Here is a 13284-nt window from a genome sequence, read left to right on the forward strand (position 1 = left end):
TTCAGGCTGTGTTGGCATGCCTCTTGAGAAGGCGCCTTGACCAGCAGATCGTCTAAGTAAGGGATCACGGAGTGTCCCTGAGAGTGCAGGACTGCAACTACAGCTGCCATGACTTTGGTGAAGACCCGTGGGGCTGTCGCCAGACGAAAAGGCAGGGCTACGAACTGAAGGTGTTCGTCTCCTATAACGAAGCGTAGAAAACGCTGATGCTCTGGAGCAATCGGTACGTGGAGATAAGCATCCTTGATGTCTATTGATGCTAGGAAATCTCCTTGAGACATTGCGGCGATGACGGATCGGAGGGATTCCATCCGGAACCGTCTGGTTCTCACGTGGTTGTTGAGAAGTTTTAGGTCCAGAACGGGACGGAAAGACCCGTCCTCTTTTGGTACCACAAACAAATTGGAGTAAAAACCGTGACCTTGCTCTTGAAGAGGAACAGGGATCACCACTCCTTCCGCCTTTAGAGTGCACACCGCCTGCAGAAGAGCATCGGCTCGGTCGGGAGGCGGAGACGTTCTGAAGAATCGAGTTGGAGGACGAGAACTGAACTCTATCCTGTACCCGTGAGACAGAATGTCTCGCACCCAACGGTCTTGGACCTGTGGCAGCCAAATGTCGCCAAAGCGGGAGAGCCTGCCACCGACCGAGGATGCGGAGGGAGGAGGCCGGAAGTCATGAGGAAGCCGCCTTGGTAGCGGGTCTTCCGGCTGTCTTTTTTGGGCGTGACTGAGCCCGCCAAGAATCTGAACTCCTCTGATCCTTTTGAGTCCTTTTGGACGAGGAGAATTGGGACCTGCCCGAGCCTCGAAAGGACCGAAACCCCGACTGTCCCCTCCTCTGTTGGGGTTTGTTTTGTCTGGGCTGAGGTAAGGATGAATCCTTACCCTTGGACTGTTTAATGATTTCATCCAAACGCTCACCAAACAGCCGGTCACCAGAAAATGGCAAACTGGTTAAACATTTTTTGGAAGCAGAATCTGCTTTCCATTCCCGTAACCACAAGGCTCTGCGTAAAACCACGGAGTTGGCGGATGCCACTGCCGTACGGCTCGTAGAGTCCAGAACCGCATTAATCGCGTAAGACGCAAATGCAGACATTTGAGAGGTTAAGGATGCCACCTGCGGAACAGATGTACGGGTGACCGTGTCAATCTGTGTAAGACCAGCTGAAATAGCTTGGAGTGCCCATACGGCTGCGAATGCAGGAGCAAACGACGCGCCGATAGCTTCATAGATGGATTTCAACCAGAGCTCCATCTGTCTGTCAGTGGCATCTTTAAGTGCAACCCCATCCTCCACTGCAACTATGGATCTAGCCGCAAGCCTGGAGATAGGGGGATCCACCTTGGGACACTGGGTCCAGCTCTTGACCACGTCAGGAGGAAAGGGATAACGTGTATCCTTAAGCCGTTTGGAGAAACGCTTATCTGGATAAGCGTGGTGTTTCTGGACTGACTCTTTAAAATCCGAGTGGTCCAGAAAAGTACTTAATTTACGCTTGGGATACCTGAAATGGAATTTCCCCTGCTGTGAAGCTGACTCCTCCACTGGAGGAGCTGGGGGAGAAATATCCAACATTTTATTGATGGACGCTATAAGATCATTCACTATGGCGTCACCATCAGGAGTATCCAGATTGAGAGCGGTCTCAGGATCAGAATCCTGATCAGCTACCTCCGGCTCATCACACAGAGAATCCTCCTGCTGAGACCCTGACCAGTGAGATGATGTAGAGGGCCGCTCATAGCGAGCTCGCTTAGGCTGTCTGGGACTGTCGTCCGTGTCAGAGCCATCACCCTGGGATGCATGGGACACCCCCGGAGCCCGGAGCTGTTCCAACTGAGGGGGACCAGGGAGCAATGAATCAACAGTGCCCATGGTCTGAGTTACTGGTCTAGACTGCAAAGTTTCTAGAATCTGAGACATAGTCACAGATAATCTATCCGCAAAAATTGCAAACTCTGTCCCCGTCACCTGGACAGAATTCACAGGTGGATCTCTCTGGGACACCTCCAGCAGAGGGGGTCAGTGGAACCTGCCGGTAGAACAGCCTCACAAGCGGTGTAAGCAGCATAGAAAGCCTGTGCCTTGGCACCCCTGTTTTTTGCGGACGACATGCTGTATTCTCCACAGAGCAATCTAGGAGGGTATATAGCCAAGAATCACCAGCGACCGTTTAGTGCAATGTATAGCATGCAAGCATAAAAATACAAATGAACACTTCGTCACTAGTGGGGTCAGCACCGGAGGTGCCGCTTACCGCCCGCTATAAGCGGGTGTGTAGTCGCCAGAATCCCGTGCCTGGGTCTCCCAGAACTTGTCTCCCCTCTCCAGCTCAGCCTGCACACAGGAATGGCTGCCGGCGTTCTGTGAAGAGGGGCGGACCGTGGGCGTGCCTCAGACAAAGTGCGGGAAACTGGCTTCCCACTGTGCTCAATGTGAGGGCTGGAGTATGTAAAGCAGATTCCAGCCCTCGGCGCTGACGTTCTGTACAGCGTCCCGCCCTTCCCCTGACTGGCAGGCCTGGGGGCGGGAACGAAACGGAACTAGGCCGCAAAAGCCGGGGACTCTAGTAATAAGCGCGGCCGACAAATATGCACGGCCAGCGCGGAAGTCCCCGGCGCACCACAAGTCCCAGCCGCACCGCAGTAAAAACTGCCAGCAGGGGCCGGCGCGGCAGTTCCCAACACACTAACTCCCTCAGCAAGCTGTGGAAGTGTGGCACAAGCGCGCAGCGCTGTTGTCCCCGGCGCACTAACACACCCAGCAATGCTGCAGTGTGCGCGCGGTCTGTACAGGGACACAGAGTACCTTGGCGTAGCAGGGCCCTGTCCCTGACGATACTCCGCTCCATATCCAGCAGATTCCCCAGGGGCTGTGGACGGAGCACGGTCTCTGTGCCTGGAGACCGGTAAATCCCACTTCACCCAGAGCCCTAAGGGGGATGGGGAAGGATGCAGCATGTGGGCTCCAGCCTCTGTACCCGCAATGGGTACCTCAACCTTAACAAACACCGCCGACAAAAGTGGGGTGAGAAGGGAGCATGCTGGGGACCCTAGTATGGGTCCTCTTTTTTTCCATCCGACATAGTCAGCAGCTGCTGCTGACTAAACAGTGGAGCTATGCGTGGATGTCTGACCTCCTTCGCACAAAGCTTGAAAACTGAGGAGCCCGTGATCCCACGGGGGGTGTATAGGCAGAAGGGGAGGGGCCTTACACTTTTAAGTGTAATGCTTTGTGTGGCCTCCGGAGGCAGTAGCTATACACCCAATTGTCTGGGTCTCCCAATGGAGCGCCAAAGAAACTAACTTTATTAAACATGCACTGTAGAGAAATGACAAACCAAAAACGTAGCCAAAAAAAGCGCAAAGAGAAAAAAAAAACACTTAAAAGCAAAAAAAAAAGAGAGAAAAACCGCAAAAACGCAACAAAATCTGCTTTTAGGAAGCAGCTTTATTACTGCCAAGATAGGTTTTGAAAGCAGCAAAATTGTAACATGTGAACATAGCCTTCAATTGTGGAAATTATACTTGGAACACAAGTCGAGCCCGTCCGAGCATCCAACTGCTGGTTCTGAGTATCGAGCACCCAAGCATGGTAGTGCTCGCTCATCACTAGTTACGAGTATTGAGTACCGAGCATGGTAGTGCTCACTCATCACTAGTTACGAGTACCGAGCACCCGATCATGGTAGTAACCGCTCATCAGTAGTTACGAGTACCGAGCACCCGATCATGGTAGTGCCCGCTCATCACTAGTTACGAGTACAGAGCACCCGAGCATGGTAGTGCTCGCTCATCACTAGTTACGAGTACCGAGCACCCGAGCATGGTAGTGCTCGCTCATCACTAGTTACGAGTACCGAGCACCCGAGCACGGTAGTGCTCGCTCATCACTAGTTACGAGTACCGAGCACCCGAGCATGGTAGTGCCCGCTCATCACTAGTTACGAGTACCGAGCACCCGAACATGGTAGTGCCCACTCATCACTAGTTACGAGTACCGAGCACCCGAGCATGGTAGTGCTCGCCCATGACTAGTCAACACTGACAAAATTGCTGACAACTCTCTGAAATAAACGTGAACAGTAATAAAGCTGAAAAATCATCCTGACCTCAGCGCGCACAGACACTGCTGCCATCAAATCAGGAAACAAAGTGATACTGGACACTTGTATCACAACACAACATCTCCTGAATTTCCATCTGAGTGATTTTTTTTTTCATCCGCAATCAGAGGATCACATTTTCATCAGTGGGCCAGTTTTGGGCCGTGTATCTAATTTTACCATCAGTATGTCAATCAGGTATCTTGTATAGCGATGGAGGCTCTTCCCGTATTTGACAGAACAATCAATGTACGGCACAAATACAATTCGGATGGGGTCTGTAGGATGTCAGGGGTTTTGGTTTTTTTTTTGTTTTTTTCACTGACCCATTCAAGTTCAAGACCACAAACTGGATCCGAGTACGTTTCAGACAGAAAAAAAAAGTCGTTTTTGGTCCATTTTTGCTGCAGAAATTTCTTGAGAAATTCTTGTAACCTTTCTGCAGACATTCCCCAGCAAAACCTATGGCAAAAAAAATTAGCTGTGCGCAAACTGCGTTTTTTTCTTAAGAAAATTCTTTCAGTAGATTTTCTTAAGAAAAAGAATGAGCATGTCACTTCTTTTCTGCAGCTAACTGCGTTATTTGCCATAGATAATTGGCACAATAACGCAGGGAGCAACCAGCGGTAAAAACGCACCGATAACGCAGGTGCACTAATCCTTCACTCTTAAGAAATTTCTTAAGAAAAATAATTTTTCTAGTGTGAACATAGCCTAACACAGACACATTTCAGTCTGAATATGGACCGCAGTACACCGACCATCTTCTGACCCAAACTAACAGCTTCCTAAAAGTTTGGTTCAGGAGACCTATCACTGGTGTGGAAATCATGGTCAAAATATCAACATGTGAAGTAACCAACAACTGATGTGTGATCGAGCCCTTAAAGGGGTTCTAATGAAGACAATATCATCTATCCACAGAATGGCTGATACCTTACTGATCAGTGGGGGTCCGACCCGTAGGACCTGCACCATTTGGCAGAACAAGGAACTTTTATCCCAGTTGGAATGGATCAAGGATCTGCTGTGATCGCCGTCCTCCTCCTTCTCAGTCCAGTGTGGAAGACGCGTCATCCACACAGAGACCTCCATTGTGCTCCTGCGCAGGCGCACTTTGATCTGCCCTACTGAGGGCAGAAGAAAGTATTTTATTGCGCATGTGCGGGTGGCCTTTGACATTTCCTCACGCCTGTGAATTATAGTACTTTGCTTTGCCCTCAACAGGGCAGTTCAAAGTACGCCTGCGCAGGAGCGCAATGCCAGCCTGTGTGGAGGACATAGGACACGTCTTCCATCCAGGGCTGAGAAGGAGGATGGTGATGGCAGCAGAGAGGTGCCGCTGGACCCGTGAGCAGACACGCTAATCGGAGCGGACGCCCCTAGGCGAGTATTATAAAGGTGATTTTACATTCTACAGAGCGGCCTGGGCTCTTATATACAGTATTCTAGAATGCTTTATATAAGGGCTCACTGGTGGTGGCCACAGCTTATAAGGGACAAATCTGGTGACAGGTTCCCTTTAAGCCACAGAAAGCTCAAGTAATGACAAAAAAAAAAAAATCAATAACACACAAAGCGATTATAAGATAACACGCTCGTGGCTCCAATGCTAGAATGCAGCTCACGGCTGATTAAGCTTAAACTGATAATGCACTAGTCCCAGATTAGAGTAAATCAGGGTGGGCGAAGATGTTGTGCCGTGCGGGTCTATCCCGCTTTGAAAAGGCACAGGTGCCTGCTCCTCACGTGATGTCATGCCCAGGACACCTAGACCATTGGCCTTCCCAGCTAGTGGCAAAGTGTGAAGAGTGGCGCTGGAGGCGATGTCACGTTGAGTACGGAGGCCGTACAGGCGCAGAATCCTACGCGTTTCGGAGCATCACAGCCTTAGGATACTACGCGTTTCGGAACATCACGGCCTCAGGATCCTACGCGTTTCCGAGCATCATGGCCTCCTTCGTCAGGGAAAGTGTACTCAGCCTGCTCCAGACCACACTAAATAGGGGGAGAGGGTACGCCACATGATCCTGAAAGGCCTAAAGCCTATTGGATAGGAACAGATATATACTATATACCGTACATATGTTTATAGAAAATGTTTTATTTAAAAAAAAATGTTGAAATTATACCTAAAAGTGAACACTTTAGTCATCAGTTTAAAAAAAAAAAATTAAAAATGATCTTTAGAAAGTTTTGTTATTTTTTTCAATTAATCACAATGATATGGAAAGATATAACTTAACCACTAATCGTCCTGAACAAATTCTTGCCTCATAGACTAGAAGCATGTGTCTAGCTGTGATGGTACGTTTCTGTATATGCACACTGGATATATAACATAGGGGTCATTAAAAAGGGAACAATTCCAGGTCATGATTGAGGCCTGTCAGAGCCATGGAGCCCAACTCAAGAAGTTACCACCACGCCGGTCTCTCTCAATCTTTTCCAGAGAAGTCTTTAGATCAGGGATGGTTTTTAATTTTGTTTCTAATAGTACAAAAATGCTCCGTGATCCATGTGGAGATCTTACGACTTGTCCGAGCCACATCTGTCTTCTCACAGAGGCATATAATGGCATATATCACCCTGTAGTGCAGCAGGACGTATATCCTGATACAGGAATTGAGCCCTCACCATTAGGTTTTTCAATGGAAGTAAATTTTCTTGGAATATTATACGTTTTTAGAAGTAAACCCAACTTGCACTATATAACCCCCGAAAACTGCCACTGGGGAACAGTCATGGGGTCCCCTATATAAAAAGGAGATTAATGTCAGAAGAATCCACTGATAGATTCCAGTAGCTGAAATATCCAAGGGGCCTTCTACCAATACATCTGGGCGCAGTTCTGTTGTATATGGGAGGAGGGCGCTCTTCTGCCAACAGTGCAGTGATTTAACAGACCTCCACCATTACACACCACTATGTAACCACATCATGTACTGGGTCACACAAGCCTTTATGTTATTAGAGGACAGAGATGATTAGAGGATATGTGGGTGTACGGCGCTCTCCTCCATCACCCTCCTCACAGTATATGTGGGTGTACGGCGCTCTCCTCCATCACCCTCCTCACAGTATATGTGGGTGTACGGCGCTCTCCTCCATCACCCTCCTCACAGTATATGTGGGTGTACGGCGCTCTCCTCCATCACCCTCCTCACAGTATATGTGGGTGTACGGCGCTCTCCTCCATCACCCTCCTCACAGTATATGTGGGTGTACGGCGCTCTCCTCCATCACCCTCCTCACAGTATATGTGGGTGTACGGCGCTCTCCTCCATCACCCTCCTCACAGTATATGTGGGTGTACGGCGCTCTCCTCCATCACCCTCCTCACAGTATATGTGGGTGTACGGCGCTCTCCTCCATCACCCTCCTCACAGTATATGTGGGTGTACGGCGCTCTCCTCCATCACCCTCCTCACAGTATATGTGGGTGTACGGCGCTCTCCTCCATCACCCTCCTCACAGTATATGTGGGTGTACGGCGCTCTCCTCCATCACCCTCCTCACAGTATATGTGGGTGTACGGCGCTCTCCTCCATCACCCTCCTCACAGTATATGTGGGTGTACGGCGCTCTCCTCCATCACCCTCCTCACAGTATATGTGGGTGTACGGCGCTCTCCTCCATCACCCTCCTCACAGTATATGTGGGTGTACGGCGCTCTCCATCACGCTTCCCGCGGTATATGTGCGACGCTCTCCTCCGTCACCCTCCTCGCAGTATGTGTACAACGCTCTCCTCCATCACCCTCCTCGCAGAGTGAGTGTGAGTGTGTGTGTGTGTGTGTGTACGATGCTCTCCTCCATCACCCTCCTCGAAGGTTGTGTGTGTGTGTGTGTGTGTGTGTGTGTGTGTGTGTGTACGACGCTCTCCTCCGTCACCCTCCTCGCAGGATATGTACGACGCTCTCCTCCATCACCCTCCTCGCAGGATATGTACGATGCTCTCCTCCATCACCCTCCTCATAGTACCATATATGTGTGTACGACGCTCTCCTCCATCACCCTCCTCGCAGGATATGTACGACGCTCTCCTCCATCACCCTCCTCATAGTACCATATATGTGTGTACGACGCTCTCCTCCATCACCCTCCTCGCAGGATAGGTGTACGACACCCTCCTCGCAGGATAGGTGTACGACGCCCTCCTCCATCACCCTCCTCATAGTACCGTATGTGTTTGTACGAAGCTCTCCTCCAGCATCCTCCTCATAGTACCGTATATGTGTGTTTGGCGCTCTCCACCATCACCCTCCCCGCAGTATATGTGTGTGTACGGCGCTCTCCACCATCCCCCTCCCCGCAGTATATGTGTGTGTACGGCGCTCTCCACCATCCCCCTCCCCGCAGGATGAGTGTGTATATAGCGCCCTTCTAGCAGGCTGTACTTATATACACTACTAGAAGGTGGCCCGATTCTACGCATCGGGTATTCTAGAATTTACGTATTGTGTAGTTCATGTATGATTTTTGTTATATATATAGATGTTGTTGTGTGTAGTTACCAAGTGTTTGTGTAGGGCGCTGTACATGTTCTGAGTGTCGCGGGGGGTGAGAGCGGTGTTGTATGTGTGTTGCGTGTGTTGCGTTGTTTGTGGAGCGCTGTGTGTCTGTAGCGTTGTGTGTGTGTGTGTGTTGTGCGGTTTGTGTGGGTGTGGTGTGTTTTGGGGGGAGGTATGTTTTGAGCAATGTGTGTGTTGTGCAGTATGTGCGTATATTTGTGTGTGCAGCGTTGTCTGTGTGTGTGGGTGTCTGTGTAGGGCGTTGTTTGTGATTCCTAGTGTGTGTGTGTTGTGCAGTGCGCGTGTGTGTGTGTGTTGGGGGGAGGTGTGCACCTCCCATCGTGCTCCATCCCCCATGCTGCGCACCCCCCATCGTGCTGCATCCCCCATGCTGCGCACTCCCAAACGTGCTCCATCCGCCATGCTGCGCACTCCCAAACGTGGTCCATCCGCCATGCTGCGCACTCCCAAACGTGCTCCATCCGCCATACTGCGCACTCCCCATCGTGCTGCATCCCCCATGCTGCGCACTCCCAAACGTGCTCCATCCGCCATGCTGCGCACTCCCCATCGTGCTCTATCCGCCATGCTGCACACTCCCAAACGTGCTCCATCCGCCATGCTGCGCACTCCCAAACGTGCTCCATCCGCCATGCTGCGCACCCCCTATCGTGCTCCATCCGCCATGCTGCGCACTCCCAAACGTGCTCCACCCGCCATGCTGCGCACTCCCAAACGTGCTCCATCCGCCATGCTGCGCACTCCCAAACGTGCTCCATCCGCCATGCTGCGCACTCCCAAACGTGGTCCATCCGCCATGCTGCGCACTCCCAAACGTGGTCCATCCGCCATGCTGCGCACTCCCAAACGTGCTCCATCCGCCATGCTGCGCACTCCGAAACGTGCTCCATCCGCCATACTGCGCACTCCCCATCGTGCACCATCCGGCATGCTGCGCACTCCCAAACGTGCTCCATCCGCCATGCTGCGCACTCCCAAACGTGCTCCATCCGCCATGCTGCGCACTTCCAAACGTGCTCCATCCGCCATGCTGCGCACTCCCAAACGTGCTCCATCCGCCATGCTGCGCACTCCCAAACGTGCTCCATCCGCCATGCTGCGCACTCCGAAACGTGCTCCATCCGCCATACTGCGCACTCCCAAACGTGCTCGATCCGCCATACTGTGCACTCCCCATCGTGCTCTATCCGCCATGCTGCACACTCCCAAACGTGCTCCATCCGCCATGCTGCGCACTCCCAAACGTGGTCCATCCGCCATGCTGCGCACTCCCAAACGTGCTCCATCCGCCATGCTGCGCACTCCGAAACGTGCTCCAACCGCCATACTGCGCACTCCCAAACGTGCTCCATCCGCCATACTGCGCACTCCCCATCGTGCACCATCCGGCATGCTGCGCACTCCCAAACATGCTCCATCCGTCATGCTGCGCACTCCCAAACGTGCTCCATCCGTCATGCTGCGCACTCCCAAACGTGCTCCATCCGCCATGCTGCGCACTCCCAAACGTGCTCCATCCGCCATGCTGCGCACCCCCCATCATGCTCCATCCGCTTAGGAGTGCGCAGCATGCCGGATGGTGCACGATGGGGAGTGCGCAGTATGGCGGATGGAGCACGTTTGGGAGTGCGCAGCATGGCGGATGGAGCACGTTTGGGAGTGCGCAGCATGGCGGATGGACCACGTTTGGGAGTGCGCAGCATGGCGGATGGACCACGTTTGGGAGTGCGCAGCATGGGGGATGCAGCACGATGGGGAGTGCGCAGTATGGCGGATGGAGCACGTTTGCTCAGCCTCTTTCCTTCCAGCCTCCCTCAGCATCAGCCCCCCCCTCCCAGCCTTCCCCAAGATCAGCCTCTCTGCTCCCAGCCTCCTCCAGCACGCCGTGCTCCTCTGCCGACACTCACCCACACCCGATCGCATCCACTCACCCACACAACCGATCGCATCCACTCACACACACAACCGATCGCATCCACTCACACACACAACCGATCGCATCCACTCACACACACAACCGATCGCATCCACTCACACACACACCCGATCGCATACACTCACACACACAACCGATCGCATCCACTCACACACACACCCGATCGCATACACTCACACACACACCCGATCGCATACACTCACACACACACCCGATCGCATACACTCACACACACACCCGATCGCATCCACTCACACACACACCCGATCGCATACACTCACACACACACCCGATCGCATACACTCACACACACACCCGATCGCATACACTCACACACACACCCGATCGCATACACTCACACACACCCGATCGCATACACTCACACACACAGACACTGACGATATTGCACATACGCGCTGATACTCACAACATCCGGGGATATCACATGCTTCTGGCCATGTGATCCTCCGTCAGGTCCTGGAAGCTCACAGCACAATATCGCCGCCGAGAAGCAAGCGATATCCCAGGATGTTGTGAGTATGTGGATGCGATGTGATGTGTGTATGTGAGTGAGTGTGATCTGATTTGTGTGTGTGTGTGTGTGTGTGCTGTTATGTTATGTATGTTCTGCAGCTGCAGGACCTTGATGTGTGGATGCGATGTGATGTGTGTGTGAGAGTGAGTGTGAGCCGGTGTACACTGGTAACTATGATACACATCGGGTAACTAAGGGACCTTAGTTACCCGATGTGTATAATGGTTACCAGCTTTCACGGCCTCCGTTAAGATCCCAGCATCGCAAGGTTATGTGTGGCGCTGCCGGGATCCTGACGGAGCCGGTGTAGAAGCAAGCGATATCCCAGCATGTTGTGATGTGTGGATGTGATGTGTGGATGTGATGTGTGGATGTGATGTGTGGATGTGATGTGTGGATGTGATGTGTGAGGTGAGTGTGAGAGTGAGTGTGAGAGTGAGTGTGATCTGATGTGTGTGTACTCACCTGGGAATCGGAGCCCCGTGTCAGTTGGGCCACAGCGAGCGTGCATTGCGTGAGGGGGCGGGGCCTGCAGAGAGCCGGGGCGAGAGGCCAATCCGTGTGGGGGGGCGGGGCCATGGCGAGCCCAGCGGCCAATCAGCTTTGTGTCACCGTAAGGACACAATTTCGGAGCATGACAGACAGACAGACAGACAGACAGACAGAATAAGGCAATTATATATATAGATATTATATAGTTCTAGTGGACCGAAAATTAGTATTTGATACTTATTTCCGTTGTCTTGTATGAATAACATTGGGAAGAAGGTGGCACACTTGACTTTTTACTTTTTTATCAGAAACCACGGACAGATCCACGTGTACCACCCATAGTGCTGATATCAGACATCAGCAGCAGCCACTGTATACTATGATTGATATTTACAGTCAAAATATTCTATATATGTAAAAAAAAAAAAAAAAAAATCACAGACCCCTTAAAAAAAAATTTACGGAAAAGGACAAAAAGTGCCATATTTTTACGGAAAATCTTAAAATTTCTGGATGGTTGTCAACCCAGATAGGGGTATCGGCACTGTCCATAGGGGGGAGCGCCTCACTGCTGATTTGGGGTGTGATGATGCCACCTGTGGATGTGATTGTGGTGGGGATGGCGGACATGAGCAGAGGTCAGCATCATCCCCAGACCACAATGTCACCCTCAGTATAATCTTGGGCTCATATCAGAAGCCCCCTTTAAATTTAGGGGCCACTGACAACAATATGATGGCCATTCATCAGAATGTGGGAGAAAAGCAAGTGAGTCCACGCAGCACCTGTCACCAAGAGGCCAGCAGGCTGGGCTACAAGTGTGCGCCCATCACTGGGAGCCCCCCACCCCCAGCCGGTGCCCCCCACACATAACGGAGGCAGCGCTCACCTTGGCCTCGAAGCAGATGCCATGCTGGAATGCCTCCTCGTTGTGCAGCGGGATCCGCAGGTCGTGCCCGTCATCCACCAGATTGTACCTGCTCTTCGCTGGCATTGTGTACAGCCCGAGCTCTCCTGGCAGGATCCCATGCAGGGCACAGGCAGAGTATCAGCAGCGATCCCGGGGCTAGAGACGGGGAGGATCCCGGGGAAGAGGAAGCACAATCCTATTGCTGGGAGGACGCTCTCCCACCGGTGCTGGGTGGACGGTTGTGCAGGCACGTCCCACTGTGGGCAGGGATGGCGGAGATTACATGGGAACGCTACCTTCTCCCTGCCACGGCTCTACCACTAGAGGGCGCAATCAGCCGCTTATCTCCTGTGCTTCCCCGCTAGAGGGCGCGCTGAGCTGTGCCCACTGTCACAACAACACCGCGGGACAGAACGAAGGAGCAGAGCCAGCCTGTGTGTCACCGGGGAATGGCTGCCGAGCCTCCCGCAAACACTGCCAACCGTCCAGTCAGACGCTACTGTACTGTGTGTGTGTGTATATATTATATATATATTATATATATATATATATATATATATATATATATATATATATATATATATATATATATATATATACACACACACACACTATAATTTGATAGTTTGGGGTCACACAGATAATTTTGTCTTTTCCGTGAAAAACTCATACTTTTATTCATCAGTGATATATAGTCCAGACACTGACTCGATTTGTATATGAAATAATAATTTTCTCTTCACACTTTGCTTTCGGCACAGAAGGC

At 51.6% G+C, this 13284-nt stretch overlaps 1 protein-coding gene across 4 annotated transcripts in view; it reads right to left on the reverse strand.

Moving 5' to 3' along the window:
- NOS1AP (nitric oxide synthase 1 adaptor protein) overlaps positions 1-12804 on the reverse strand; it is a 167742-nt gene extending 154938 nt beyond the window's left edge. Inside the window, exon 1 of one of the 4 annotated variants that reach the window (XM_075322266.1) lies at positions 12498-12804. In XM_075322266.1, the coding sequence (XP_075178381.1) occupies positions 12498-12602 (105 nt within the window). In that variant the 5' untranslated portion in view covers positions 12603-12804. The remainder of the gene's footprint in view (positions 1-12497) is intronic. The other 3 variants (XM_075322267.1, XM_075322268.1, XM_075322269.1) reach the window with 3 other exon arrangements.
- Positions 12805-13284: the final 480 nt, after the last annotated feature.

The sequence above is a fragment of the Anomaloglossus baeobatrachus genome, chromosome 8 (genome assembly GCF_048569485.1).
Source record: "Anomaloglossus baeobatrachus isolate aAnoBae1 chromosome 8, aAnoBae1.hap1, whole genome shotgun sequence".
In the NCBI taxonomy this organism is placed as follows: Eukaryota; Metazoa; Chordata; class Amphibia; order Anura; family Aromobatidae; genus Anomaloglossus; species Anomaloglossus baeobatrachus.